At 37.7% G+C, this 27,614-nt stretch overlaps 1 protein-coding gene across 1 annotated transcript in view; it reads left to right on the forward strand.

Annotated features, from left to right (window-relative positions):
* Positions 1-2,987: 2,987 nt before the first annotated feature.
* The window catches only part of dpp6a (dipeptidyl-peptidase 6a), a 380,416-nt gene continuing 355,789 nt past the window's right edge, over positions 2,988-27,614 (forward strand). The window contains 1 exon segment of the mRNA XM_048173881.1: positions 2,988-3,325. Within this exon segment, the coding sequence (XP_048029838.1) occupies positions 2,996-3,325 (330 nt within the window). The 5' untranslated portion in view covers positions 2,988-2,995.

Consider the following 27,614-nt stretch of genomic DNA (forward strand, 5'->3'; position numbering starts at 1 on the left):
AAATGATAGGCCAATTTAATTTTTGATTACTAAAATATGTGATGGGGATAAAAGAGACTGGCAGTTAACATCTCATTATATCATCAGATCGCCAAACACTTTTGTACACAAATGTGGATTGCAAGTACAAATTTGAATATTTCTAAAATAATAATTTGACACCATGCAAGGTAATAAGACCATGGAGCAGAGTACTGTTTGATACTTTTATTGTTCCAAGCTGCATACTGCATGACATATTTGTAAAATTGAAAAGGCATTATGCAGCATATATAGTGTGTAATTGGCCGTACGCTTTACTGCATGCCAATGTATGCTGCAATGATTTATCATTGCTGCTTCATGTCAGGTTTGAGCGGATAGCTAATTGTTTGCGAGACTCTGGCTTGTGTGTGTGTGTTTGGCAGTGAAAAATGCTTGCTCTGCACCTATGTCAGATGGACCTGCTGGGAGTTCACAGTATGAACGTGTGCACCAGCTCTTCTGATGGATCCATAACCTCAGCTCATGTCCCTCAGCATCATAATTGGTTTGTCTTATGTTCACCTAAGACAAATCTAGATATGAGGGAAGTGAATGTTCCCTTAGAGGTTCCCATGAGAAAAATTGTATTACTGGAGATAGAGGAGACTTAATTGAGTTTTCAGTTATGTTTCATTATACATAGTATCAAAGATGTATCTCATCAAATTCCTTCGGTCAAATAAAAATAGACTCAAATACAATATGCATTTGTTGACTATAAGTTTGAACTTGAGAATTTGATTAGAAATGCTCCATATTGTTTTATAACAAGTTCATATTCAGAGTTCTGAATGTTTGATTTCATAAGTCCCATGAAATCTCTCTTCAGGCTCTATCCTGAAGCTCATGTCTTGAGCAGCACCTCTCCATGTCTTCTGAGAGAGTGCTGCATGTTGTTTTAAAGTGATTCTGACAGCGACAGACACGTCTCATTGTGTCAGACTTCAGTTTTTCGAAACACGTTCCCTTCGACCAGGTTTTGTTCTGCCATTGTACTAAAACTCTGGATCACTACACTTGTCAGCTGAACAGCTTTGAGGAAACAAATCATTGGATACGTCCTTGACACTTTGGCTGTGCACAAATAGCAGTGTTGCATTGGATTGCACCAGTGCCATTCAGCGGAGCAGGTATGGCATGCTAGACGTGCCACATAAAGATCCCAGCCTCACAATGACTGAACGGATTGATTCCATGTTAGTGGAACAGATGGAAATACATCAGCAGCTTGCACCCTCAAGCAGTATTGGGAGGGGATTGAGGCAAGTGCTTCACAACTTTACAGTGCTAGAAAGTTCCTGATTGCCTAGTGTGTTTTTGTTTGGGTGTCGCAGGATCCTACAGCTTCTACATCGCAGTATACCCAAAGTCCCTTTTAAGGAATGTCAATTCACTTGCTAAACAACATATATGCAATGCCTCCGGCAGCTATTTCCGGCACTCAAGACCAGCTCCTATCTTCTTGAATGGGGAATGGGGAAATGCTGAAGTCTCAAACTGCTTGCCAAACTCATATTTCATTAACATATTTTAAATCAGCAATAAATCTTCACATGAACGGTCAAACAAAATGTTGTTTCTTAAGCTCAAATAGCGTTAAACCATATATTTCGGGTTGGTCCAGCCAATGCACTTGTGCAATCCCAAGCATGAGTCTTAACACAGTAATTGTTTCTATAGGAACTGGAACTTCTAACAGACACTACAGTTATGCCATGCCACTTTACAAATTGGCGATTGGCTCTTTGGCAGAACTTGTTCTGCCATATTGCACATTGCCATTTTTCCCATTCCAAGTAATATGAGTGAACCATCTTGGTAATGTGCAATGTGACAGATTTTCTGAGGGATACAGAATAATTAATATTAAACAATTTGAAACATCACCAGCACAAACTTTTGAGAATCTTCACATGTACCAAATAGTGTGGGGCGATACCAAAGTCCCTTTAAAGGGTTAGTTCACCCAAAAATGAAAATTCTGTCATTAATTACTCACCCTCATGTCGTTCCCCACCCGTAAGACCTTTGTTCATCTTCAGAACACAAATTAAGTTAATTTTGATAAAATCCGATGGCTCAGTGTGGCCTCCATTGACAGCAAGATAATTAACACTTTCAAATGCCAAGAAAGGTACTACAGACATATTTAATGTGACTACAGTGGTTCAACCTTAATATTATAAAGTGACGAGAATACTTTTTGTGCGCGAAAAAACTAAACAAAATATTGACTTTATTCAATAATATCTAGTGATGGGCGATTTCAGAACACTGCTTCATGAAGCTTCGAAGCTTTATGAACCTTTTGTTTCGAATCAATGGTTCAGAGCATGTGTCAAACTGCCAAAGTCACATGATTTCAGTAAACAAGGCTTCGTTAAGTGTTTTGAAACATTTAGAAATTTCAGTGGTTCACGTGACTTTGGCAGTTTGATACATGCTGAGTAATTATTGACAGAATTTTCATTTTTGGGTGAACTAACCCTTTAAGGCAAGTAATTTCACTCGTTTTTGAAACGCCTCTTGGATGGCTATTTCAGTCATACAAGTACAGCTCCTATCTCTTTGAATGGGGAAACCTCAAAGCCAATGCACATGTGCAGTCATAAGCGTGTCTTACACGTGTCTACACCAGATTCAAGCCACGAGATTTGATGCGACAAAAGCAAGTAGAACCCATTATAATCAGTGATTCTGTCTACACTGGATGCGGCATGGTGCAACTGATGCTCCGTTCTATTTCTGACGTACTTCAAGCACTTGTGCTACTTCTGACATGAAGAACAATTGTATTTACAATGGTTGCTTTGTAACATGACATTAATAAATTTTGCTCAGTAAGAACTTGATCTTGTATTACCGTAGGAAAGTAAATAGAGTCAGTTTTGATTTCTTGTTGATGTTGCACTCCAGCCATGAAGAGGCATGTTTAGTGAGTGGATGGGGGTGGGTGGGAAAGAAGGGGGAGATGGAATCAAAAAGAGCGAGACGGGACCGAGAGAGAGCAAGAAAGCATGAGAAGGAGAGCGAGACAGCCACAGAGTATAAAACTGGGATAGATAGACTGTCTTCTTGTTGTGCCACTAGCCGATTGATTTGTTGGAGAGTGTCTTGTGGTGAGCTGGCGTGGGGTCCCGAGTCAGAGTCACCCCTCCCTCCGTACCCCAGCAGACTTCCTGAAGACTTGAAGAGAAAGATAGAGAGACAGCAGCAGGAGACGGGCAGAGGCACGGGCATCTCAATCATGTCTGTCTTAATTGCCACCCAACAGATCGATACGGCTGTCTCTTCTAACATGGTAAGAAACTTTCAGTGATGGGCTGTGCTGTGTTACCTCTCCAGAGAGACCGATTCTTTACCAAGGGCTTTATATCTTATTAGGATTTCGGAAAGACATCCGGTGACAATGAATAGATAATTTAATACTGAAGTCTAAGGAGAATCGTACTGTTATTGCTGTACACGAGGTTATTATGAGATCTGGCCCCAAAACAGAATATCACTTGTCGAGCCGCCGAATTGCCAAAGCTTGTAAAATATATGGTATGCTCATCTGTTGCTCTCAGTGATTTTGCACAGAAAAGCTCTCTTCCTGTTAATGGAAGCATCCTGGAGTAGTAAAGAGTGCATTTGGTGGCGTGTATGTTATTTGCAGCGCTTTGTGATGCTTGTTTCAGAATGAATGTGTTCAAGATGAGGCTTTTTAAATCACAAAAAAAGTAATACAATTTCAAATTAAATGAAATGTAAATTAAATTAAATGAATGTAGCGTGACAAGCTCCTATTAAGCAGAATTAATGTTGGGTTTGGGTCACTCAGCATGTGGTGAATGAGAGAGTTATGCTGACATGGCAGTATAATTGAGTATTTGTGGCATTTAGAGTCAATATCAATATACAAAGGAGTTAGTAATTTTTTCTGAATCTTATGTAAATATCATAAACAGTCAAACTAAAATTTATTCAGCCACCTTGAACATTTAATTCATTAATACATTTTCATTCACTATAGTTAAAAAAAAATGGTAATAAAATATGACAAGATTTCAAAGCAAAACATGGTCAGGTCAAAGTGTCTGAATAATTTTTGGTTCCAAATTTTTATCAAGTTTTACTGGTAGTCCACTGTATGGAGAATATTTGGGTATAATATGTCACAATTTACTTTATTTTGCTATCCTCACTTACATAAATGAACTATAGTATCCTTCACCCACTAGTAAAAATATATAAAAAATATCAAAAATGTCTGAATAATTTTTGGTTTGACTGTATTCTTTATCTTTTTTTTCTTTTAGTGTAAAGTTGGAAACTATAGGAGGTCATTCTTTAGGTCTAGGACTTTGAATTGAGGAGATGAGGTGTAAATGTTTTATTTCTGGGCACGAACATATTGATGTGGCAGCTTTGATATAAAGTATTGAATTTCCCATCAAACCTGCGCTGTGTAGGAAACATCAGTCCTTTTGCTCGAGACGTTTCATTTGCCAGCTAATGCCGCCTATTTCAGCCCATCTCTCACCTGTACTCTCTCAATGGAGTCATTCTTCTTTATGAAAGATGATCAGGGGTCTCAGAAAGTTTTCAACATCAATCCTAACCTCCAAAAATTAGTTATGTTACCCCTTTTCTTTTTCTTTCTTTCTTTCTTTCTTTCTTTCTTTCTTTCTTCAAATTAGGTCTAAAGTCTTGATTTTCTGTGAATTCAGACTAATAGAACGTCCTTCAATGTCTTGTAAAATCCTTAGAGAATAAGAAGAAATTTTTAAGCATGTTTCATTGGTGGAAAATGACAGGTGGTGTCAAATAGAGTGTCAGAGATGTGGAAAAAAAAAGACTGAGATCTTTTCGGAAGGCATTTGTCTTTAGGGAAGATTCCTCTGCCCTTCAAGTCATTATTCCGCTCAAAGAAATCAATATTGACTTGCAGCCTGTTGCTGTCCTGTCACTAACTCAACCTTTACCTCTTAGCAGACTGAATATGAAAGGAAAAATAGCTGTTCAGAGAAATGAATTATGCTGAATTAAACGCATTGATCTTTGCTTGTTTTACAAAGGCAAACTCTTTCTAAACGTTACGGATAAAAAAAAAAAAAACGCCTTCAAGTCAAAGGCGTATGGAATAAGGTCGCCACTGCAGCAAATTAAAATGCTGTTTTTAGGTATAATCTTTTAAATGCTGGATTGTTGGTATAATCGGTAGTTAGAGCATGTCTGCCTCACTGCAGTATTTCAAAAAGGTTTGTCCGTAATTACATTTTCCCGGCAACCGTTCAGGGCAAGGATTATAATGGACGACTGTGGAAATTCTGCAGAAGACTTATTTTTGAAAATGCTTATTTTCATCACACTATGGCTGTGCTCCAAAACCTAGTGAACTGTTTTACAGCATACTCACTGAAATGAAAATGTCTCTAATGAGAGTTAGTAGACATTTAGTTGCAAGGTTACTTATTGTTAGTAGAATGTCTAAAGTGGATCATCTTGATGCATTTAAATTTCTACTTTGCGGTCATGTCCAGGACATTGCATTTTTGTGTATTTCTGACCGAGGTACTGCCTAGCCAGCAGCAAGGAAACAAAGCGAAGCTATACAACACTTGGGCTTCTATAAACAAGCCAAACAACTATATACTAAAGGCAAACCACACTTGCATATCTGGCTTTTTTTATGACAAAACTCTATAAAACACTCTTGGCATAGTCAAATAACAAGAGTTCAGTACATGGAAATGACATACAGTGAGTCTCAAACTCCATTGTTTCCTGCTTCTTATATAAATCTCATTTGTTTAAAAGACCACTGAAGAACAGGCGAATCTCAACATAACACCGACTGTTACGTAACAGTTGGGGTGTACACCCCAATATTTGCATATGCCACCCCATGTTCCCAACACTATGAAAGGCATTAGACAAGGGCAGAACGTCTGGATGTGCACAGCTGAATCAACAGACTAGGTAAGCAAGCAAGAACAATAGCGAAAAATGGCAGATGGAGCAATAACAACTGACATGATCCATGATATCATGATATTTTTAGTGATATTTGTAAATTGTCTTTCTAAATGTTTCATTAGCATGTTGCTAATGTACTGTTGAATGTGGTTAAAGTTACCATCGTTTCTTACTGTATTCACGGAGACAAGAGCCGTCGCTATTTTCATTTTTAAACACTTGCAGTCTGTATAATTCATAAACACAACTTCATTCTTTATAAATCTCTCCAACAGTGTAGCATTAGCCATTAGCCACGGAGCATAGCCTCAAATTCATTCAGAATCAAATGTAAACAAATATAACAGGATACAATACTCACATAATCCGATGCATGCATGCAGTATGCATGACGAACACTTTGTAAAGATCCATTTGAGGGTTATATTAGCTGTGTGAACTTGGTTTATGCACTGTACAAGGCAAGCGCGATCCGTGGGCGTGACAGGAGAATTAAAGGGCCAGTAGCCCTGAATCGGCTCATTTATAATGATGCCCCAAAATAGGCAGTTAAAAAAATGAATTAAAAAAAATATATGGGGTATTTTGAGCTGAAACTTGACAGACACATTCAGGGGACACCTTAGACTTATATGACATCTTTTTAAAAAAAGTTCTAGGGCACCTTTAATAATATCCTGTCATGTCCAAGCTTTATAATGGCAGTGAACGAGACCAACGAGTATGAAGCTCAAGAAAGTGCCTCCATCCATCATAAATGTACTCCACATGGCTCCAGAGCTTTCAGAAGCGAAGCGATGCGTATGTGTAAGAAAAATATCCATATTTAACAAGTTATAAAGTAAAATATCTAGGCTTCCACCAGATCACCTTCCGTATTCAACTTCGGGAAGAAATGTGTAACGCCTCTCCCAGTTCAAAACGCTTATGCTACATCCTACGCCTTTCCGTATTCAACTTACGATAAAATGCGTAAATAACGCAACATCAGTTACGCTTTTTACGTAACGTTGAATACGGACGGCGGTCTGGCAGAAGCTAGTTATTTTACTTTATAACGTCTTAAATATAGATATTTTTCTTACACAAATGCGTCTCTTCTCTTCAGAAGGCCTTTATTTGCCCCCCGGATCCATGTGGAGTATGTTTTATGATGGATGGATGCACTTTCTTGAGCTTCATAATCATTCGTCCCGTTCACTGCTATTGTAAAACTTGGACGTGTCAGGATATTTATTAATATAACTCTGGTTGTGTTCGTCAGAAAGAAGAAAGTCAAATACACCTAGGATGACTTGAAGGTGAGTAAATCTTGTGGTAATTTTCATTTTAAAGTGAACTAATATTTTAACTGTAGGGCTAATTCACTATTCCCTCTATTAACCTTTTGAGCGGTATGGTCCCACATATGGGATTTTTATTTCTGTGCCCCTGAGAGTATGGTCCCACAATATGGGATTTAGAACATTCAGTGACATCACATAACTGCCAGATTCGAACTGTGTTTTCGCGCTTTGGCTGTGAGACGGAAGCGCTCAGCGTTTGTCATATATCATAACTATGCAGTGTTAATGTTCTATGTTTTATTAAGGTTTCAGACATTTAAATACAATTAGAGTTTGTAAAATACACACTGATTAATTAATTAATGTGTTTTTTCTTTTTCTTTTTTTTACTTTTACTTATATAATGCTTTTTACAATGCAGATTGTGTCAAAGCAGCTTTACAGTGATAACTGGTATATACTTTGGGCTGCACAGCAGCTCTTAAAGAAAATGGTGTCAATGCAGGCAGACTAAAGCACTGTTGGATATCAAATGTCAAGTCAAATGTCAAGTGTCCCCAACTAAGCAAGCCAAAGGCGACAGCGGCAAGGAACCCAAACTCCAACAGGTGACATCAGGTGGCAAACAAGTCCCAAACAGCAGGAGACTCCTAGGCGGATCCGCATTCAAGTCGCCAAACCCACGTGACTGTCACATTCGTTTTGGCGCCACCCAGAGGATCAGCTCCGCCTCCAGGCCGGCGCCATAAATTCTACTGTCAATCAGTGAATCCTGAGCGGACCCATGTCGGATCCGCAGACGCGCACGCACCTTTACTGTAATGGTTGTATCAATTTGCAGGTCCCGAGGACCCGGACCCGCCGCGGAGGTAAGGTTTTAATCGCGGATGCAGCGTGGAGCCACGGCGGGTCCGCGATCCGCCTTTGTTGCGGATCCGTCACTGCGCGCAAGTAGATCGCCGATACGGGTCCGTTCGCGGATACGTTCCGGAAGCCGCGATACCTAGATACCTACCCTCTGGTCGAACAGTGCTTTGTTACGATTCAGGTTGCTATCATAAGTTCCGATAGGATCACAACATTCAAAGTATTTATTTCAGTTCCATCCAGTTGACGATCGTATTCTTCACGCCGGTATGGGTGGTTGTTGAGGAGCTGTGCCACTCATCGGTGTCAGACATCAGTGGATGCAGCCATAGCAATCCATTCAAATATAATTTGCCGACGTTTATTCATATCAGACACACATAGTGGGCCTAAGTAACTATAAAGTTTACTCAATTATACTTCCAAGTCACCAGTCACTTACTTGCATGTATTTTGGGAGAAACCGATGAATTCACATGTCTGTAAAGTCAAGTCTGACAGGACTCTGCGAACTGCGGCGCAAACTAAGATGGTGGCGCCCATCTCACTTTATAGATCAAGGATAAAGATCATTTTTAAAGGATTTTAAATGGCAAAACACACATCGGAATATCAGATAGTTGATGACATGGTAAGCAAGTTTGTGAATATTTTAAATAAAAAAGGAAAAACAAAATAATAGCGATATATCTGTCATACAGTGTTATTGTGGCTGCGGTATGTTACATGACAAGCATGACACATCGCCATGGAAACAATAAGGCCAAACGTTCTAAAATAATGGTCGCCTACAAAAACTCACTCTGAGGGGTCAGCTAGAGTATTTTAAATTCATGCGTGAAAGGGTTAACTGCATATGTGAATATCATGTAGATCTATTGTTTACATCAAATTCATGCTTTATTCATCAGTCCAGTCTGTCCATTTAAAGGTGCAGTAAGTTGATTTTGAAAAACACTGTTTGGAAGTTAGTCGGGCTGACACCAACAACAAACGTGTAACCAATCAGCATCAGTCATGATTGTCTGGAGTTGCTGTGCTGTTGGCGACTAACAACGAACTCTTGTTTATATTTACTCTTGGTTCATTTTTTGTGCTTCCTTGTGGTTCGTTCATCATCTGCGCTTTATTTTTCGTGAAGCATTTTGTTGCGCACTTGCATTGTTTTGCAGTTAAACCACTGCACACTGACGACCACTAGAGAAAGTTTAGCGTCATTGTTAGTGCAACTCGCCTTCGCCTGCCAGCAGCGATTCGGGCCGGGGTTCGAGACCGACTCAGAGCTGGGTGGTTAGGATTGGAGAGTGAGTTTTGGAGGCGGAGCAATGAAGAGAGGGGTGGGTTTGTTTGGGTTGATTTCAAATATCTACAATGTCCAACAGCGTTTTTCAAAATCTACATACCGCACCTTTAACCGCTTGCAACTATAAACATCTGCGTTTAGCTTCAAAAAGCATCTTCGACGACAGTATTCTATAAAAATGAAAATCATCTGTTTTTGCATTCTGATTCTGACATCCAAAGGTACAATACAACATTATTTTGTTTCCTTATTCTGTGGATCTCACCCATTTTCTTTCATTTGTTACCACTGTTTTTTTACCACTATAATGCACACGCAACTGCAGTGATGTAACTGTGATGTCTCCTCTCAAATGGTCTATTCTCTTAACAGTGCATTATGGGATTTCGTTTTCTCCAAAAGATGCATGCAAAGAACATTTGAGCACTTGTGAGAAGTTGTAAGCTGCCCACCTAGAGAGTATGGAATGCAATGTATTGGTACCATATTGGTGATAAGCTTTTTTCAGTCAATATAACACCCTCTCATAGCAGTTTATAAATGTTTTACATTTTGGAGAACTGGTGATGAATTTGTATGATTTCATTCGTTTGCCCCATTGAGGTTTAGGAGGTTAAGTTAGAATTTCATGCTTTAGTTTTCTTTCTCTTAAGCTTTAATACATATGAGAGGCATATGAATGAAATTGTGTGAATTTACTAGAAAATTGCGAACTCATAAAACAGTTATATTTTCTCTATATCGGGTTGGTCGATATGTGAGTTCATAGACCTTTCACTGCCTTCTTTCTCTCTGTGGCATCTGTTGTTTTGTCCATATTCCCCTTTCATGTGGAGGTCTAAATAATAACGGTGAACTTTGCTGTGTCCAGTATGGCTGGCAGCTCTAGAAACTCAAGTAATAAAGGAGTTTGGCAGAATCCTGACTGATGTGTCGAGTCCTGCAGCAGTGAAGTGCTGCACACAAACACTCATATACAGCGATGATAGATATCACAACACACACAGCTCTGTTATTTTACACTCTTTTTCTTTCACTAACAAGAGAATACCAAAAGCTAGTCACTTGATTTATATTTTTGTATTACTATGGTAATACAATGATTTTAAGTAATAATAATAATTATTATTATCCATCCATCCATCCATCCATCCATCCATCCATCCATCCATCCATCATATTATTGGAATATGTACCTGGAAAGTACCATGACATCAATGTTCTTTCTTTCTTTCTTTCTTTCTTTCTTTCTTTCTTTCTTTCTGTATCTCATGTGTTTCTAATAGGATTGGGTTTCCATTTGCCCTACATACTGGCTGCATGTTTGAGAGTCCCGTTCTACGTGACAAATACAGAACGTTATTTTTTTTCCTGACTGTTGTTTTTCCTGCTCGATCAGAGGGGAGGGATTGGGTGCATGGAGCTGTCACTCAGCGCTGGTGTCTTTCTCTGACAGGCTGGAACAGAGGGGTGGAGAGGTGGATGAGAATAACAGGGCCTATTAATTTCACCGTTTGGGTTTTAGACAAACACGGTCAAGCTCCAGCAGCCTCAATCTCTCCCTGTCATTCAGTCAGGCCTCCATTGCCATAATACACACACTCACACACACTAAGACAGGGATGTATAATGGTATATACACCGTTATACTGCTACATCCATTAAAACAGCAATATATTTGCTGTTTACTGATGGAGTGATTCATATATGACTGAGAAACAAAGTAGAATACATAAAAGTAGAGTGAAGTATGAACTGATGAAGACTGAACGTGTAATACACATGCGCATGACGACACCATCTTCACAAATCTAGCATATCATTAACAGCGAACAAGCAGGGGATTCTCAAGAGAAGCCAGGTTATCCTGGTATATTTTTCTGTTGATATGAAAAATCATGTAGATTTAGCAATATGGCGGGTGTATGATGTATATTACAATGTTATGATAAACTATATGCCTTTCTCCACCGACGTTCTGAGTTGTTCAAAGCGTTTGTAAGGATACTGATTGTTTGAAGGCAGCTGTCTGATTCATGGTGAACAGGAACATAGTTTGTGTAACATTATCAACACATTATTAGCTGTTTGACAACATAGTCAAGCAAAACGCTAATCATATTAATTACCGTTATGTGTCCAATGTTGTAAAGAGCGATACCATTGTGCTAAGTTTACCTCAGTAAGTTGACCGAGTGGATCTCTGAGCAGGCGTGAGCGAGTGGAGGCGGGGCTAATTTTCATATTCAGTGATCCATGTATAGTAAATGAGGCAAGGGTGTAGAGTTAAAGTCAAGCTATTTTAAGGCATGAATATTTTTTTTTTTTTTTTTTTTCACAGGAAAAAATGATTAAATATGTAATTTTGGTGATCAAAGATGAGTTTTAAGGGATACAATTATGTAAATGATATAAATTAATATTGACTACAGGGGGACTTTAAGTGGTGGTTCTATCAATCCAGGCTCTTTGGAAAAACGTGCCTGTGGCAACATTTCTACAAAATGAAGTACCATTGTCTCTTGCACATCTCGTGACAATTTTGGAAGTGATATGTCCAGTAAGTAGTGTTAAAATCATGTTTAATTTTATCTGAAACAGATGAACTTGAATCTGGCATTGTTTTATTACTTTGGTTATTGTATGTATCACTGCAGTTCCGAATAAAATGTGCGCTGAATAGTGCTTAAAGGTTAAGGGTTTATCACATTTGAAAATAACGCACCACCTACACTAAATGCTACCCCAAAATTATAATTTTAACAAAAACAGATGCTATTTTCGCTTGATTCTACAAGATCATTGTGCTCTTTTATCATAACTTTTGTTTCACAGGACTCGTACCTTACTGTTCTACATTTCAATTCAGATGTGCTAACAGAGCAAGTTTACTACATCAGAAAAGGACATGCATATTGGAACTGGTTGTGTTATGCAAAGTCAAAATGTATTAGTTTTCATTCAGGCACTATGGTGAAAGTGTTTTGAGATCATAACATAGTATTATATATAACATATAGTCTTTATTCATTAATAATCTGCCGCTGTAATCATAATTTGTGTGTAAAGGAATAGAAGTTGTTGGTGTTTTACAGCTATTAGTGTTGTGGAAACTACATTTCATTATTAGTTTTACTACTAATGTTTAATTTGTAAAGTTCTTAATTCACTAAAATATATAATAATGGGCAGTAGTATACGCCCTCTATAAACCATTCTCTGTTGAATCTCTAGAAAATAGTTACTTGTAATATCATAATGGTAAACTACTGTGCGCTACCTCACACTGCTCACATACTTTGGAACCTACGCAACAAACACAAAGCACAATGATACAGACAGTGAAACGTCACAGTGCTCTTGCACTCTATATTCAGCACTCTCTGAACTGAATTGAAAGGACAGGACTGTGGTATTTCCTTTTGGTTGTATCACTCCAACACCTAGTCATAATAGTTCAGAATATTGTGAAGAAGAGTGACCAGCCATCTGCTACACACCAACACTGTCTTCTTCACCTCAGCTGGATTATAGAGAGGATTGTCTGGGCTAATTCAGTTTGTCCCTTTGTTGTGAGGTACAGAAATGTGAAATATCTAGGTAATGGCCATATTGATCTTGCACATATGAAGGCTGCGGTATATCAAAGCATTGTGGCTGAGGAATGTGATATAAAGGAATAAATTCTTGTGATCTCTCCCACTCTTCAGCCATGAGAACCCATTCTATCTCTCTTTACTCTCCAGTAAAGGCCCTCCATCAACAAGGTCAAGCATCTCTTCCTTCCTCTGTTGCTGTTCTTCACATTCAACATCAATGATGTATTGACACATCCACAGTTGTCCTAAAGACCCTTACAAAGAATGTTAATTTAACACATTTTTGAGTGAATTCTGAAAAATGAAAATTCTGACACCATTTACTCACCCTCATGCCATTTCAAACCAGCATGACAGGGCAGAGGTCTAACAGACTGCCCAAACTGTTCATTTGAAGGACTGGGTCTGTCGAGCTGCAAAATGCAAAAATATAGTGCCAAATTATCATAAAAAGAGTCCATATGGTTAATTTGAAGCCAGATAATAGGTTTGACTTCAGTGATGCTGTTAGAGTTGTCAAAAGTACTGACTTCGGTACCAAGTCGGTACTGAAATTTTAAAATAAGACACTTTGAGCGCTGTTGAGCAGATTCGTAAACACCTCTGATTGGCCATTGTGTTGACGTGCTGATCGGATATGTCTGTGATTGGCTTCAATGATCAAAGATTCAAAAACGTTGTAAGTAGTCATCAATGACGTTCTTCGCCGAGTGCTTACACAGATGCACAATGGAGCGTTTAAAAGCAGGCATCTAACGTGGAGGCGCCGGTGCGATCACTTGCACTTAATATACTTTTGCACTTAAAAGTCATTTTTTGTCATACAGATACATATTTTGAATCTGTAAAGAGTCTACTTTTATTTGTGTGCACTCCCAATAACAACAAAACGTTGTGCTTTTGTAAAATAATGAAAGCAAACAGGGTGCACTTTCTGCCATGTCTCTCTGTGAACTTGAACGCGGCAATGACATGTATAAGACAAGCAAAATGTCTCTTTTAAATTAACCAATTCAAATGGAAAACAAATATTCTCAGGTTATGTAATCCGTATGAAATGTGTATATTGGCCCATCCACTACTGCGGAGATGACGAGTCAGCATCGTCGACTTCATCACTGCTGCCGAAAATACAGAAAACACTAGTTTATCAATTAATTATTAAAATGATAAAGTAGTCTCCTTGCTGTTTTTCTCTGAAGCATTCGTAATCATTACTTCTCTCTGTGTGCTGTGGTAAGATTTATGTGTGCACTTGAATGCTGATTAGGCTTTGTAGGTGTAGCAAGGTTAGTAGATGTGGGAAGAAGGAGGCGGGAACCGGTGAATGTTTAACAACTTTGATATATAAAATAAACAAATACAAAACGTAAGTAAAATTGGTGGCAGTCTCTCACGGACGACTGCCACACACACAAACATAATGTGTCTCTTGTCCTTCACTGTCATCACTCCCCCTTTTATGCTTCCGGAGTTCCTCCGTGAGAGATACGAGACCAGTGCTGTGCGCAGCTGATGCTCATTATCACTCGCGCCGTTCCCCCACGCCTCTTGCCCCGCCCTGCTTGTCACAGCATTATTCTTTATTATGATCTGTCTGTCTGACTCTCTGTCTGTCTGTCTTTCCGTCTGTCTGTCTGTCTGTCATCTGTCTGACTAATGCTCTCATGCTCTCTTATTCTTCCCAATCTGTATTCAGTTCAGGTATTTGTTCTTTGACATCAGTACTCTGAAACCCTATACAGTACACATCTCGGACCACAGTCACTGGATACAGTCCAGAAAAAAGTTTAGTGTATGCTGCTCACAGCCAGAGAGCATCCGTCATATTAGGAGGGCAACTTTAATGCCTATTACGCTGAGGAGAACTGTCTGATATGGATGATGAATCCAACCAGAACGGGCAGATCAAGCTGGGTGGTGAGATGGAGATGATTGGCCCTCAAAACAAGGAGTAAAACAGCCACTGACTGTCTTGTTTTTCTCGACCACCTCATTTATAAAGCTTAAGCACAGACTTTTGGAGACAGCTGAAGGAAAGTGGTATTAGAGGATTGTAAGGATATAAAGTTTGCTGGCAAATTAAGGGCACATTATATATCCACTAGATGACAGTGTTGATTCATTTTTTAGTAATCGTTTTAAAAGCATAGCTGGATGCTTAAAAAGGCCTGTCATTGCATTAGAATGACTTAGAATCATGTTTATTTTGATGTATTTTTTTTCCATACTATTGAAGTCAATGGGGTCCATCAAGTATTTTGGTTACCCATATTCTTCAAAATATCTTCTTTTGTGTTCAGCAGAAGAAAGAAATTCACACAGGTTTGGAACAACAATTCAAGGGTGAGTAAATGATGACAGAATTTTTATTTTTGGGTGATCTATCCCTTTAACTTCGAAATGATCCACTCAAGGAGTTTAGTATAACAATGTACTAAAAACAGAAAAGTTTTTCCTTTGTGTTTTTCGCGTACAGATGACAATGTTGCCAAAACTATCTCCGTTCACATTGAGATCTCAATGGTGTATTTTGCATGCCAGGCCAGTAGATGGCGATGTCACTTTGTAAAGAAACACTACACGGCTATAGACCTTATGTAGCCCCGCCCCTTTTCAGCGCTGCTCTCGTTGTCTTTTGACTTCCGGCTTGTATTTCCACAGCGATCGTATGTATTTATGAATGAACTACTCATTTTAAAATCTTCCCGTTCTACTGACATTTGTTAAGACATCCGCTTTAAACATTACAATGCTCATGATAACTTTTGTTAACTCTACAACACGTAAATCCACTTCACCAGCTAATTATTCTTCAACAGCGATGCCATAGAAATATACAGGGCTACCGCGAAAACGGAAGTTCAAAGACAATATTCTAAAAATGGCAGCGCGCATGTTTCTCTGGAAAATAAGGTCTATAGACTGAACATGTATTACACATGCACATGATGACACCATCTTCACAAATCTGTGTTTTTATAGTTTACACGGAGATGATAATGGTATCGTTTTCAAAAACTTGCACATTGAAACCCGTTTTCAAAGTTTGCAGTTTCAAGCCCCCAAAATGTCATTGTTGTGTAAACAAACAGCCAAAACAGATAAAAATGTCCCTTTTTAGTAAAACAGTGTTGTGTAAACGGCAAAAATAATCCATTTCACTCTTAACCAACCCTGCAAATAAACCGTCACAGGTAAAAATAGCGTATTGGCTTTCCTACATGTCAATTTTTTGGATTAAAATAAATTTGTTGTTTGTGTCTTATTGTTTCTGTGTTTCTTATTGGAAGTTAAGCTGGCACACTGCTGTTCCTATTATAACCTGCTACCGTTTTGGGCCGGTTCAAGGTTTTTAACACGTTCACAAATGCATACTTCATCCCTGCAGGTGTTTCTGAGTGATGCATCATTTAAGGAGCTCTTGCATATGCAAATCTCTTAGAGACTGATTATGTTTGATGGAGCAGATGTCCTTACTCCTCTTACAGACCGCCTGGGGTCGTGTGTGTATGTGGGTCTGGCAGGTACCTCTCAGCCCTGTACACTGCAGATTGGTACATTGTGTTGTAAAGAAAAGGGCATTTGTTCAGTGTATAATTACCTCTCACAGCAAAATGAATACAAAATCATTTTCACACACATAACCGTCATTCATTTTAAACAGATTTCAAATTATTGCAAATTACTGCAAAAAAGTCAATCAAAAATTCTCATGGTTTTTTTTTTGGACATTTTACCATTGTAGTCTTTTTTTTTCCTATTGTGATGTATATCTGAGTGAAATGGCTTCTCAAACAAGAAAAAAATGGACTCGATTTTGTTCATTGGGAATTGTTTGGATAGTTTTGGTTTGCTATTGCTGTGATCTTATGTGAGTGACAGGCTGTTCCGCTCTCGCACTGAAAAACACATCATCAGGATTATAACTGTGCCGTGGTACACTTTGTAAAAGTAGCTGAACTGACTATTGCACTAAAATAATTGATTCATTTTCATATCAGATGTTTTTAATGCCTAACTTCCCTTTATGTGCTTGTGAGACATTTTCATCTTTTCTGCTTTCAAGCATTTGTTTTAACCTAATGAAGCACCCAAAAACTCCTACTCATTCTGTATAACTAAGCTATCTACTTAAAACAGTATTAACAATAAAACAAGGAAAAATGGTTTTGTAATGAAATTCATGTATAGTCCACAATTTACATTTGTCTAATAACAAATAAATTCAAAATAAAAGTTTCTGTTACACTTTTACAACAAGGCTTCATTTATTTAACATTAGTTAACTACATTATTCAGCATGAAATAATAATAAACAATACTTTCACTGTAAAAAAGAATTGTAGGTAAGTAAGTTACCTGATTGCCTTACAATTTTGAGTTCATTGGAAATTAAAAATTTAGAGTTCATACAATGAAGGCGATTGGTTTAATCAACAGAAACTCAAAATATTATGTTATTTGAAATCTGAACCACATTAATTACATGACAATACAATACAATACACATGACATATTTTCCCCCTATTTTATGAGAACTGATTATAGACCAAATTAATTAACTTAATAACATGCTTCAGTCATGAACAAAAATTTGTTTGTTTGTTTGTTTGTTTGTTTGTTTGTTTGTTTGTTTGTTTGTTTGTTTGTTTGTTTGTTTGTTTGTTTGGGGTCTCAGAGACACTAGATATAAAACATGAATACATGAATTAGAAGTGGCATTACTAGAATGGATATCATTCTCATATCTGTTTGTGCATGTCTAGTTTCTGATACAACAGAGGGTTAAAGCTTGAACAAAATCTGCCTGCTGGGTTTTGATTTGGACAGTGGCACAGATTAAAATAGCTGGAAGGAAAATACAAGGTTCATTTTTAAATTACTATTATTACTTTACACACAGATCATTTGGGCCTCAGTAATGTCAGTCTCAATGGAATATGAGGGTTAAGTCTTTAGATCAAGAGGTTTAAAGATCACAAGAAACATACATTTAAGTTTGAGTGGTACTGTAGGTGTCTAGTTTTGTAAGTGATTCTGCTGAGGTTTCTCTGGCCACTTGGAGGCACTCTAGTATTTCCTGTGATCAGTGTAAAAGGACGGAATTAAACAGTAAAGATGGATGTACAATTGCAGAAAGTCACTCTTTAGTGGTATGACGCCATTGTTTCTGACTCATACATGGTAATTCTTTATTTTTTCTCTGTCACTCTGATTTATTGATAATCTCTATCAGCACTACTCACATATGAGAAATCATCTTGAATAAGGTCACTGGCTCTTTACACTCAGTCCTTGTTTGTGGCTTAGAGACATTTGTCCCCATCTTCTGTAGTTTTTGAGGTTGCATAAACTCAGTGGGTGGATGAGTGGAACAAAGGGAATGGACTTACTCAAGTCTTCTTGTGAACTGTTCGTCCCATCACCTCGGATCTTACTCTGTAAATTTAAACCTTATTGATCTGCTTGTTTGACTTTTTTCCCCTTGGATCTTCATCGGCTCTGTCTGTGTGTTGAGTGCGAGGGCTTAAAAGATAATTTTGTCAACATCAGCGTTCCTATAGCACACAGTGTACTTTGATAAGAGAATATCTTGTGATATTTCCTAATGGCTTTGCTGTAGCAATGATTTTCTAGGAAGATAAGCACCACTGGGCAGACAGGTGGGAAGACCCCACACCGGTGAGTCTAAACTAGGTCTAAAGCCCTATTTGGACGGGATTAGTTTTACATGGGGAGGTGGAGTAAAGTAATTATTACCAGAGCTTCTCAGTGATTCTGCTAGTTTTACTGAGATGTCTTGTCCCGTGCGAATTAGGCCAATTAATATTACAGACGTCTTGAGGTAAAATTACTTTACTCCACCTCCCCATGTAAAACTAATCTCGTCCGAATAGGGCTTAACACTCTCCAGGTGCAAAAGGAGTTAAATAGCTTTGATACAACCGTTACTCACAAATGGTAGCTTTATTAGGAACAGCATTGTTATATGTAATTCAAAGCTAATTGACTGATGTAAGTGACACCAAACTGTCAACAACTTTTACCTTTTGAAGTTTATGAAGATACTTGAAGATTTTTTTTTTTTGTAATCCAGAACTCCATGTGGTGACACATATCAATGTCAGAGACAGCAGAGGAAGAAAAAAATAATATTAGGAAGAAAAATTACAATGTATCTTGACTTTTTAATGACGGGTAAAATTTAATCTTGAATGACAATGACCTGCACTGTTAGACACTAATATAGATGGGGGAAAAAACTGCTCTAAATAAATATATTGTCATAAGGACATATTAGCAAAAAAAAAAAAAAAAAAAAAAAAAATATATATATATATATACAGGTGCTGGTCATATAATTAGAATATCATCAAATAGTTGATTTATTTCACTAATTCCATTCAAAAAGTGAAACTTGTATATTATATTCATTCATTACACACAGACTGATATATTTCAAATGTTTACTTCTTTTAATTTTGATGATTATAACTGACAACTAAGGAAAATCCCAAATTCAGTATCTCAGAAAATTAGAATATTACTTAAGACGAATACAAAGAAAGGATTTTTAGAAATCTTGGCCAACTGAAAAGTATGAACATGAAAAGTATGAGCATGTACAGCACTCAATACTTAGTTGGGGCTCCTTTTGCCTGAATTACTGCAGCAATGCGGCGTGGCATGGAGTCAATCAGTCTGCGGCACTGCTCAGGTGTTATGAGAGCCCAGGTTGCTCTGATAGTGGCCTTCAGCTCTTCTGCATTGTTGGGTCTGGCATATCGCATCTTCCTCTTCACAATACCCCATAGATTTTCTATGGGGTTAAGGTTAGGCGAGTTTGCTGGCCAATTAAGAACAGGGATACCATGGTCCTTAAACCAGGTGCTGGTAGCTTTGGCACTGTGTGCAGGTGCCAAGTCCTGTTGGAAAATGAAATCTGCATCTCCATAAAGTTGGTCAGCAGCAGGAAGCATGTGCTCTAAAACTTCCTGGTATACAGCTGTGTTGACCTTGGACCTCAGAAAACACAGTGGACCAACACCAGCATATGACATGCACCCCAAACCATCACTGACTGTGGAAACTTTACACTGGACCTCAAGCAACGTGGATTGTGTGCCTCTCCTCTCTTCCTCCAGGCTCTGGGACCCTGATTTCCAAAGGAAATGCAAAATTTACTTTCATCAGAGAACATAACTTTGGACCACTCAGCAGCAGTCCAGTCCTTTTTGTCTTTGAGACGCTTCTGACGCTGTCAGTTGTTCAAGAGTGGCTTGACACAAGGAATGCGACAGCTGAAACCCATGTCTTGCTTACGTCTGTGCGTAGTGGTTCTTGAAGCACTGACTCCAGCTGCAGTCCACTCTTTGTGAATCTCCCCCACATTTTTGAATGGGTTTTGTTTCACAATCCTCTCCAGGGTGCGGGTATCCCTATTGCTTGTACAATTTTTTTCTACCACATCTTTTCCTTCCCTTCGCCTCTCTATTAATGTGCTTGGACACAGAGCTTTGTGAACAGCCAGCCTCTTTTGCAATGACCTTTTGTGTCTTGCCCTCCTTGTGCAAGGTGTCAATGGTCGTCTTTTGGACAACTGTCAAGTCAGCAGTCTTCCCCATGATTGTGTGGCCTACAGAACTAGACTGAGAGACCATTTAAAGGCCTTTGCAGGTGTTTTGAGTTAATTAGCTGATTAGAGTGTGGCACCATGTGTCTTCAATATTGAACCTTTTCACAATATTCTAATTTTCTGAGATACTGAATTAGTTGTCAGTTATAATCATCAAAATTAAAAGAAATAAACATTTGAAATATATCAGTCTGTGTAATGAATGAATATAATATACAAGTTTCACTTTCTGAATGGTTTTGTTGAAATAAATCAACTTTTTGATGATATTCTAATTATATGACCAGCACCTGTATGTGTATGTGTATGTGTATGTGTATGTGTATATATATATATATATATATATATATATATATATATATATATATATATATATATATATATATATATATATATATTGAGATTGAACCTTGGACTTCTTCCTTCAGTCTGAGCCTGTGATAAAGCTTTACAAGAATTCTCATTATTATGTCAATATTAAGTAGGTGTAACCACTCCTGTTCGAACAGCCCTCTCTAAGTGGGACTCAAACCCAGGTCCACCGGCATAGGAGGCGGGCGCTCTAACAAGAAGGCTAAAGACCGCAGTCTCTAGTGTCAGTATCTAGAGTGCCTCTTGAGATCTGGGTATAGAGGTTTACATGCACAGCTCTTACCGGCCCACATCTGTTACATAGGTACATCACATATAACTAAAATATGTTAGTCAGAACATTTGTAACTACATTTTTACATGTTCTGAAGAAAATGCAACTGTTCAAAAGTTAGGGGTTAGTAAAAGTCTTTTATGCTCACCAAGGCTACATTTATTGATGAAAAATATGGTAAAAACAGTAATACTGTGAATATTAGTAAGATTTAAAATATATTTCAATACATTTTAAAATATAATTTATTCTTGTGATAGCAAAGCTAATTTTTCTTCAGTGTCCAGGTGATCTTTCTGAAATCATTCTGACATGCTAATTTACTGCTCAATAAACATTTATTATTATCAATGTTGAAAACAGTTGTGCTGCTGCTTATTTTTGTGGAAAACATGATTATTATTATTATTATTTTTTTTAAGAATTATTTGATGAAGAGTCTATTATCAAGAATAGTCAAGTCTATAATCCTAGTTCCTATATGTGGCTAGTCTAAGAATTATTTCTACCATTTTATGTTCTGCCTAGGTGAAAATCTCTATTAAATCCAAGCACACCTCTCCTCAACCAGCTGCATATTTTTTTATGTTTCATTCATATCTAAAGTAAGACACTAAATATGAGTTTAATATTAGGGTTAGAAGTTTGTTTAAAGCACTAATCATACATATGACCCATAAAGGCAAAACACAATAACTATGTAGTCACAATTTTTGTCAAATCTGAGTTTTGAATGAAACTGCATCTCTTAGACTAAGGTCTGCTCCAATTCAGAGAAAATGACTCTGAAAATTGATGAAAAGTGTTGGCATGATATAAACTTGCAATAACTATCTCTTACAAATCATATAATGCAATAATGTTTGTTTTCATTTATTTCATGAAGGTTATAAAATGTTGCATTTTCTGTGTCCCGTTGCAGTCTGAATTCGTTTCAATTTCAACATAATTTGCCAACTCAAATCTCAGCACAGCTCTGCCGTAATCACGTTAAATTATCGTAACTTTGCAGGAAGGCTATGCCCTCTTGGCTTTTAATGACAGCCTCTCTTTTAGTCTGTTAAAAGTTTTAATGCATTTTGTGATGTGTTTGGCTCTAAGCCATTGACCATGATTGCAGTCCTACTTGAGAAACAGTCAGTGTCACCAGCAGTTGCCATCCAATCATTTCTATTCATTAGTGAGGAGTGCAGTGAAATGCTAAAGCTACTGTAATTACCACTGCTTGATTTCACAGTTTTGTGTATCTCTTTACATGCTCCAGATGGCATCCTTAATAGTCTGTACAAGTTCCTGTGTCCTATAACAGTGTGTCCCAACCGGGGCTACATAAAACCCCAATGGAAATATAAGGAGGTTTTGATTTTGCTTTGTTAAAAAAGTAAGGACGAAGTGGTATTTGAAACTTGATGGAGCTGTGGGGGAACATAAGACAAAACCAGTTGGAAAACAGAACTATACTAATAAAGAGCCTGTAGTGATTATGTTTCTTGTCGCTATTATTAGAAGACAATTTCCTGTGGGGTTGTTTTCAGGAGAACAATTCTCTTCTAAAAATAGCCAAAGGTGCAACATATGTGCCACTTGGAACACCAGTTTCGCAGTTGAGACCTTTTGTTGTCCCAGATTTTTCTCACAGGTTTGTGGCTGAACATCCTTGCTGAAAAATGCTGCTGGTTTTCTGGTTTCCATTGGTGAGGCAGATCTGGGGTATGTTTCCCATACAACGACGTAACTCGCTGCTTAACCACCATAGTACGATGCATTGTTGGAGAAACTAACTAGCTAGTCATGATTGTTTCCCGAAAACGTAGTAACTTTGTCGCACATCTGTTGTTCAAACCATGTTGGTTCAATAATATAGTTAATGACGTTACACAGGTGGTGGAGTAATAATAAAACTAGTTAATCCGTTCTAGATGAAATGTCAGATTATTGCTATAAATAACTAACAAGGTATCTGAAGAGTACTTTGCGATTTTTGTTCTCAGTTGTTTTGCTTTATTTCCAGATGTTTCATTCAATTGCACGTTCCCTCTTACATCAGAGCATATGCACCCTCTTCAAAAACAGCGTTTAAACTCTCTTGACAAACTAAAAGACGTACAATGGCATTAGTGTATATTTGAAATGAAAGAATGTACTGCATGTTGCTTGCTTATTTTGAACAAGACCGTGATCTATGTAAGTGCCATACTAACACGTCATACTAATAAGAAACTATGCTTTTAACCACAGGTTGAGAGCTATAGTTGTGACCACACAGTTTGTGATGCTGTTTGTTGGAATTCTGGTTTCGGGAAACACAGAATCATTGAACTATGCTGGTATTCAGTATTGGATTCTCTAAAAAAGTAACTAATTGTGTTACTTAGTTACTTTTTATGGAAAGTAATGTGTTACGTTACTTTTGCGATACTTTTTCTCACCCGGGCTGGGCGTGCTTGTTTGTTTGGAAAAAAGTTCTATTTTTGGCAAAATGTAAAGGCCCTTTTGCATCAAAGGTGAAATTAATAAGCTTCAGGCTAAAGCAAATTGAAATGCAAATTCATGCCTGTACAGCAGAGGGCGCTGCTCAAACAAACCTTTCAACTATTCTTGATCACAGAAGAATAGGGCACAGGAAAAGAAAGTTAAACATTCTTACTTAAAGGATTAATAGAGTGCCTCAGGGATGACGCATTTTTGTAGGCAAAACCCGGAAGAGAGTTAGCATTTTAGGACTTCCGGTTCCAACGCCGTAAAGTCTATGGGTTTTTTTGAATGGGTTTTTGCTAAATCGCCTGAAATAAGGTCTGTGGTTAACAAAGCCTCTAAATACTTTCACGTTTTGATCTATGACATAAAACACACCAGTTATAACCCGCTTGTGATTTTTTAAACTTTTACGGTGTCTTAAAATCGGTGGTTGCTAACAAATTGCTAAAAGGGACTACTTCCTTTGGCGGGTACTTTAGACGTCATCATTAAAAATGGGACATTTGGACAGCATTTCTCATGAAAAAGTGGATAAGTATTCATATACAGCGCAGATTATAATCAGCGAGCATGTTTGTAAATAAAGTTGTTTTCTAAATAAAGTTTGAGGAAGCTTGGTGGTGGTGACGTTGATCGGCGTCCATGGTGTGCTGTAGTCCGTTTATAGCCTACTGTTAGCCTTTTATATCTGACGACTTTATTTAGGCTTCAAAATCTATTTGTGTTAACTTGTAAAGATTATCTTGATAGACATAACGTGTAAGTGTCATAACCCTTTGTTAAACACAGAGCTTATTTTCTGCGATTTTCCAAAAGTCTATGGGAAAAATGCATAGGCTTTCAATCGAGGGAACCCGTGCGCCGCTAACCTCCGGGTTGGCCTACAAAAACACGTCATCCCTGGGTACTCTATTCACTTTAAAATAAAAATTACCCTAAGCTTTACTCACCCTCAAGCCGTCCTAGGTGTATATGACTTTCTTCTTTCTGATGAACACAATCGGAGTTATATTAATAAATATCCTAATGCATCCAAGCTTTATAATGGCAGTGAACGGGACCAAAGAGTATGAAGCTCAAGAAAGTGCAAATAAAGTAAAATATCTAGTTGTCGCCAGACCGTCTTCCATATTCAACTTACGGAAAAAGCGTAACTGACGTACTTTTCGTACGTTGAATATGGAAGGCGGTCTGGCGGCAGCTAGATATTTTACTTTATATCTTGTTAAACATGAATATTTTTCTTACACAACGGCATCGATTTGCTTCAGAAGGTCTTTATTAACCCACTGGAGCCGTGTGTCACGGAATGGCACAGAGACAAAAATGTAAGATCCAAACGCAGCTTTAATTGGGTAATCCAAATACATAATCCAGGCAGGCAAGGGTCAGAGTCCATAGAGCAGTCCACATAAAGCAAATTAAACAGAAACAAAAGCAGGTGACATGAAATGAAACCTCAACGACAAAAGCAGAAACAAACAGGGTACAAATAGACAGACACAAATGATCAAACACAAAACAGCTGAAAGCAATGATGGGATGATGAGTCCGGGAAGTGGATTATGGGAAATGTAGTCTGTGGAAAACAAGAGTCCGGGTTGGAGTGCCCTCTAGTGGCTGATTAGGGCACTCTCACTAGTGATCATGACACCGTGTGGGATATGGTTATGATGGATGGATGCGCTTTCTTCAGCTTCATACTCATTGGTCCTGTTCACTGGCATTATAAACTAAGATGTGTCAGGATATTTATTAATTTAACTCCAATTGTGTTCATCAGAAAGAATAAAGTTAAATACACAGAGGATGGCTTGAGGGTGAATAAAACTTTGGGTAATTTTCAATTTGAAGTGAACTAATCCTTTTAGCAATAAAAACAAAAAAAAAAACTAAACACAAATGTTATGTTTATCAAAAGTCATTTTTGCTTATTAGCGTGGTTGAATTAAATCATTGAAGGTCAGCAGCAAAGACATCGCTTAATAAAGTGAGATTAAATACATAATGTATATTTGTAATTTAACATTTAATTATTGCTGCTTTGCGTAATATTATGTTTGAATTTGCATTTTTTAATTCATTTTGAGGAATAGTGATCTGTTTTTGTGCAAGTGAGATGAGTAAATGCATGCTCACATTTAGTCTAGAACTACAATAACTATCATGATTACACAGCACACACAACACCTCTGCACTTACTCCTGATTTCTCTCAACAAGAGGACAGGAGATGTGTCAGCTAATAAATAGGAAAACAAAGTAACTTGTGTTACTTATTTGAAAAAATAAATTTTAATTTTAATTTCCAAATAAAAAACAGATATTTTGTTGTAAATTTGAAAGTAATGCATTACTTTACTAGTTACTTGAAAAAGTAATCTGATTACATAACTTGTAACACGTTACCCCCAACACTGATGGTATTAATGAAACTTGCGACCATACGATGCTTTTGGGAAATGCATCCCTGGCTATGCTGTTAGATCTGCCAAACCAGCTAAAACCAGCAGAGCAAACCGTCGAATTGAGCGGCATTCAGATTTTACGGTGTAGTTATCATAACAGCGAGTGCTGCTTTTACTTGTCAAGCAATCTCCCTGTCCTAGTTGGCATATTTTACAATCATAATTAATGTGGTGTGTCACAACATGCTTCTATGAAGTCTGAGTTTTCAAGGTGCTGTCTGTGGTGCTGAATCACACAGCCTATTATGTGATCCGGAGCTGTCCATGGTGCTGCGGCAGAGCATTTTAGAAATATATGAGTGCAACATTTAATTTGCTGTATTCTCTCAAAAGATTTCACACTTTAGAGATGTGGGAGCTAATTGCCTGTGGTTTATAAAGTGTTGGGTTGGATTTGACTTTTAATTAACCTGTCTAAATAATGTAAAACTTTTTTTTTTTTGTCTTTTAGCAATTATGTTTCTTTCTTTATTTTGTGTTGATGGTCCCTTGCCAGAAAAGCTGCCACACTAATTACTATATGTTATTAATTATTTATTTTAAAAAGATTGCAATAGGCTAGACATGGAAATTAGATGATCCCATCTGTTACATTTTTTTGTCTTCATTAAATGTATTGTTATAAATAAATGAAATTGTTGTAATTGTGGCACAGTGGTTAGCACACATACTCATGCCAAACTGTAGTACTCAGGTTCGAGTTCGGCCTGCAACATCACCTAGTCCTACTACTAAGTCAAGTCAAGTCACCTTTATTTATATAGCGCTTTTTACAATGCAGATTGTGTCAAAGCAGCTTCACAGCAGCTCTTAAAGAAAATGGTGTCAGTATCCATCTTAAGTAAATTCAGTATTGATTCATTCCGATGTAAGAATCAATAGTTATTAATTTAGTTAATTTATCTATATCAGCACTGGAGTAAACTGTGATGTCATCATCCAGCTCAGTTCAGTTTGCATGCAATGGTGTCAATGCAGGCTGAACAAAACGCTGTTGAATATCAAATGTCAACCCCAAACAAACAAACAAATAAATGTATATGTCTGTCTCTCAGTAGGATGGATTGCAGCATATTGGATTGCAGTAGATCTTTCAGTTGTATGAGGGATTCTAAGTGCGTTTCTCAATGCCATGCCTATAATTGAATAACCTGACCTTAATTACTCATTCTAACCCTACTGCCTTAGAAAGCTGGCATTTAAAGCAAGCACGTTTGTGAAAATAACTCGGAAACCTATTGAATCTCTCCGCATTGAGCAGAACGCCTTTAATATTTACCTGATTTCTGTTTGCGTCCCCTCACCTTTCACTGGCCTCAGCGAGGACAAGGACTCCATCCTCTA

This window comes from Megalobrama amblycephala, linkage group LG22, assembly GCF_018812025.1.
Source record: "Megalobrama amblycephala isolate DHTTF-2021 linkage group LG22, ASM1881202v1, whole genome shotgun sequence".
Lineage (NCBI taxonomy): Eukaryota > Metazoa > Chordata > Actinopteri > Cypriniformes > Xenocyprididae > Megalobrama > Megalobrama amblycephala.